This window comes from Colobus angolensis, unplaced genomic scaffold (assembly GCF_000951035.1).
Source record: "Colobus angolensis palliatus isolate OR3802 unplaced genomic scaffold, Cang.pa_1.0 Scaffold232, whole genome shotgun sequence".
Taxonomy (NCBI): Eukaryota; Metazoa; Chordata; class Mammalia; order Primates; family Cercopithecidae; genus Colobus; species Colobus angolensis.
Genome location: NW_012115511.1, coordinates 2,654,318 through 2,658,056, shown reverse-complemented (window position 1 = coordinate 2,658,056; position 3,739 = coordinate 2,654,318). Strand labels below are relative to the sequence as shown.

The following is a 3,739-nucleotide window of genomic DNA, read 5'->3' as shown; positions in this document are numbered from 1 at the left end:
TTTTTTGAGACAGTCCCACTCTGTTGCCCAGGCTGGAGTGCAGTAGCGAGAACTTGCTCACTGCAGCCTCTACCTTCTGGGCTCAAGCAGTCCTCCTGCTTCATCCTTTTGTGTAGCTGGGACTACAGGCATGTGACACCATGCCTGGCTAATTTTTAAATTTTTTGTAGAGATGAGGCCTTGCTATATTGCCCAGGCTTGTCTCAAACTCCTGACCTCAAGTGATCCACCCCCTCAGCCTCAAAAAGTGTTGGGATTACAGGTGTGAGCTATTGGGCCCAGCCAATTATTGTGATTTTTTTTTTTTGAGATGGAATCTTGCTCTGTTGCCCCAGCCTGGAGTGCAGTGGCACTATCTTGGCTCACGGCAACCTCCACCTCCTGGGTTCAAATGATTCTCCTGCCTCAGCCTCCCGAGTAGCTGAGACTACAGGCGTGTACCACCATGCCCAGCTAATTTTTGTAGTTTTAGTAGAGACAGGGTTTCGCCATATTGGCCAGGCTGGTCTCGAACTCCTAACCTCAAGTGATCTGCCTACCTTGGCCCCCCAAAGTGCTGGGATTTACAGGTGTGAGTCACTGCGCCCAGCCAATTTTTTTTTTTTTTTTTGAAACAGGGTCTCACTCTGTCACCCAGGCTGGAGTGCAGTGGTGCGATCTCAGCTCACTGTGACCTCTATCTCCTGGGTTCAAGTGATTCTTGTGCCTCAGCCTCCCAAGTAGCTGGGATTACAGGCATGTGCCACCACATCTGGCTCATTTTTTTGTAATTTTAGTAGAGACAGGGTTTCACCATGTTGGCCAGGCTGGTCTTGAACTTCTGACCTCAAGTGGTCTGCCTTCCTTGGCCTCCCAAAGTGCTGGGACTACAAGTGTGAGCCACTGCACCTGGCCCTTTACAAACATTTTTAAAAGTATGTAGTCACAATTGAAATTTTGGGAAAAAAATTAAAATTAAGGTTTATAGTGCTGCATTGTCCTCTAATTCCTGTAACAGTGCTCTGGGCATCACAATCTGGATTTTGTTCCTGGCAGTTCCTGGTTTACTGGGCTATAGTTTAGTAGCCTGAAGAAAAAAAAACTCCAGTGGTTCATTAAATACAAATAAAACTCTTTGGGAAGAATGCATCTGAAAGGTGTGAAAACATTTCAGAATCCTGTTTACATGCGTTAAGTGCATGTTACAATGAGGAATATTACATAACAATAGGGATGCTGAGTAGTAAAGACTTCGTATTTAGGTCTGTTTTTGGAGACAAGGCCTAATAGTCTCCCAGGCTGGAGTGCAGTGGCACCATCATCTCAGCTCACTGCAACCTCAACTTCATGGATCAAGAAATCCTCCCACCTGAGCCTCCCGAGTAGCTGGGACCATAGGTGTACACCACCTTGTCTGGCTAATTTTTGTAGAGATGGGATTTTGCCATGTTGCCTAGGCTAGTCTTGAACTCCTGATCTTGAACTCCTGGGCTCAAGCAATCCACCTGCCTTGGCCTCCCAAAGTACCGAGATTAGAGGAGTGAGCAACCAGACATGACCATTTAGTTTTCTTGTTTTCTAAAGGTTTTAAAAGGTGTTTTTCATAGATTTAATGTACTTACATTCTAATTTTTCTGCCTAATCTTTTGAGAATCTATTTGGACAGACCATGTAGTCTAGATATTTATTACATTTAAAGGATGTAGAATCCATTCAATACCATGTACTTACAAAAACTTTAAAAGCCATGATTTTACTGACAGTAATGCTTTAAGTAGTTGACCAGAACTTCTGTGTTTATCTAATTTGCTTCATCGGTCTTGTGATTTTTCTGAGCTATTAGAAAGGGAGAATCAATTGTGTAGAAGTTAAAATTCTATCATGTGAGGATTTGTTGAGGGGAAGTCTGACTCATGTTCACCTCTTCCATCAGCTCGCAGCTGTTTGTGATGTGTTTGTGGAAAACTATGTCCCTGGCAAGCTGTCTGCAATGGGCCTGGGATATGAAGATATAGACAAGATTGCTCCTCACATCATCTATTGTTCCATCACAGGTATTTCAACCCCACATCCTTGTCAGTTAAAAGGTTTTCCAGTTTCTGTGTTTTCTTATTGCTGTAAGAAACCTCTTGCTGGCTTTTTTTTTTTTTTTTGGAAGTTATTCTGCTTTCCTTTTTCCCAGGCCATTTAGGTTGCTGAACATTAATTTTTTCTTTTTTGTTTTTTCTTTTTTTGTTTTTTTTTTGAGACAAAGTCTCAGTCTGTTGCTAGGCTGGAGTGTAGTGGCGTGATCTCGGCTCACTGCAACCTCCGACTCCCTGGTTCAAGCGATTCTCCTGTCAGCCTCCTGAGTAGCTGGAATTACCAGGCATGTGCCACCATGTCCAGCTAATTTTTGTATTTTTAGTAGAGATGGGGTTTCACCATGTTGGCCAGGATGATCTCGATCTCCTGACCTCGGGATCCACTCTCCTCAGCCTCCCAAAGTGCTGGGATTACAGGTGTGAGCCACTGCATCCGGCCTTGGCTGCTGAATATTATTAAGGAACATTAACCTAAATGAAAATTTTCATAAATTTATTGGCTATTCATATTTTTTCTTTGAATTATCTGCCTAGAGTTTTGCTAATTTTTATGTTGATGTTTTACAAATGTTTACAAAGTACTGTTATTAACTCTTGCATAGGTGAATTTACAGTTGAAAACAATTTTTTTTTCTTTTTTGAGACAGAAGTCTCACTCCGTCGCCCAGGCTGGAGTTCAGTGGTGTGATCTTGGCTCACTGTAACCTCTGCCTCCTAAGTTCAAAGGTTTCTCCTGCCTCAGCCTCCCGAGTAGCTGGGATTACAGGTGCCTACCACCACGGCCTGGATGATTTTTGTATTTTTAGTAGAGACGGTTTCACCATGTTGGCGAGGCTGGTCTCTAAATCCTAACCTCAAGTGATCCACTAACCTTGGCCTTCCAAAGTGCTAGCATTATAGGCATGAGCCATCACTCCCGGCCCACAGTTGAAATGTTAATTGACTTTAAGGTAATAACATAGGAGCCCAAGGTATCCCTTCAATATATTCAGAAGCGCTAAGCCAAGAGAAGGAAAAGAGTGGCATAAAGTCTTCCGATTGTTCCGTCCTTGCCAGTGAACTGCTTATATATGCATGTATTTGTATGTTTAGGCTAAAGGGAAAAAGTCACAGTGTTAGTTAGTTTTCTGTAGAATTACTTAACTCTTAATTAGGGATGCAATAGAGAAAAGTGACTCATAACATAAAATGTTATATTAATAGTTTGCATCAGAAAAATTCCTAGTATTATAAGTTTTTACTCAGTCATCCACCAAATATTTACTGCAAACCTATGATCTTCCAGGCAGTAGACTCAGATTCTGGAATACAGGAGTGATAAAAATCCATCTGTGCTCTCTAGAGCATTTGTATTCTAGGTTAGGGTGATAGATAGTAAATAAATAAGCACTTTATTTTTGTTTTTGATAATTGAGTCTGGTAGTTGGCAAGGGGTTGGGGTGAGGATAAGTTATTTCATACTGGTAGGTGAGAGAATGCTCTACCCATATGGTGACATTTGAGTAGAGACCTGCATGAGGTAAAGGAGTAATTTTTTTGTGTTTTTCATAGAGATGGGGTTTTGCCATGTTGACTTGGCTGTTCTTGAACTCCTGGCCTTATGTGATTGGCCTACCTTGGCTTCCGAAAGTATTGAGATTATAGGCGTGAGCTACCATGCCTGGCCAGAAGTGTTT

General features: G+C 42.1%; 1 protein-coding gene across 1 annotated transcript in view; it reads left to right on the top strand.

The window, feature by feature from the left end:
• SUGCT (succinyl-CoA:glutarate-CoA transferase) overlaps window positions 1-3,739 on the top strand; it is a 700,241-nt gene that overhangs the window by 4,658 nt on the left and 691,844 nt on the right. Inside the window, 1 exon segment of the mRNA XM_011944524.1 lies at window positions 1,913-2,033. Within this exon segment, the coding sequence (XP_011799914.1) occupies window positions 1,913-2,033 (121 nt within the window).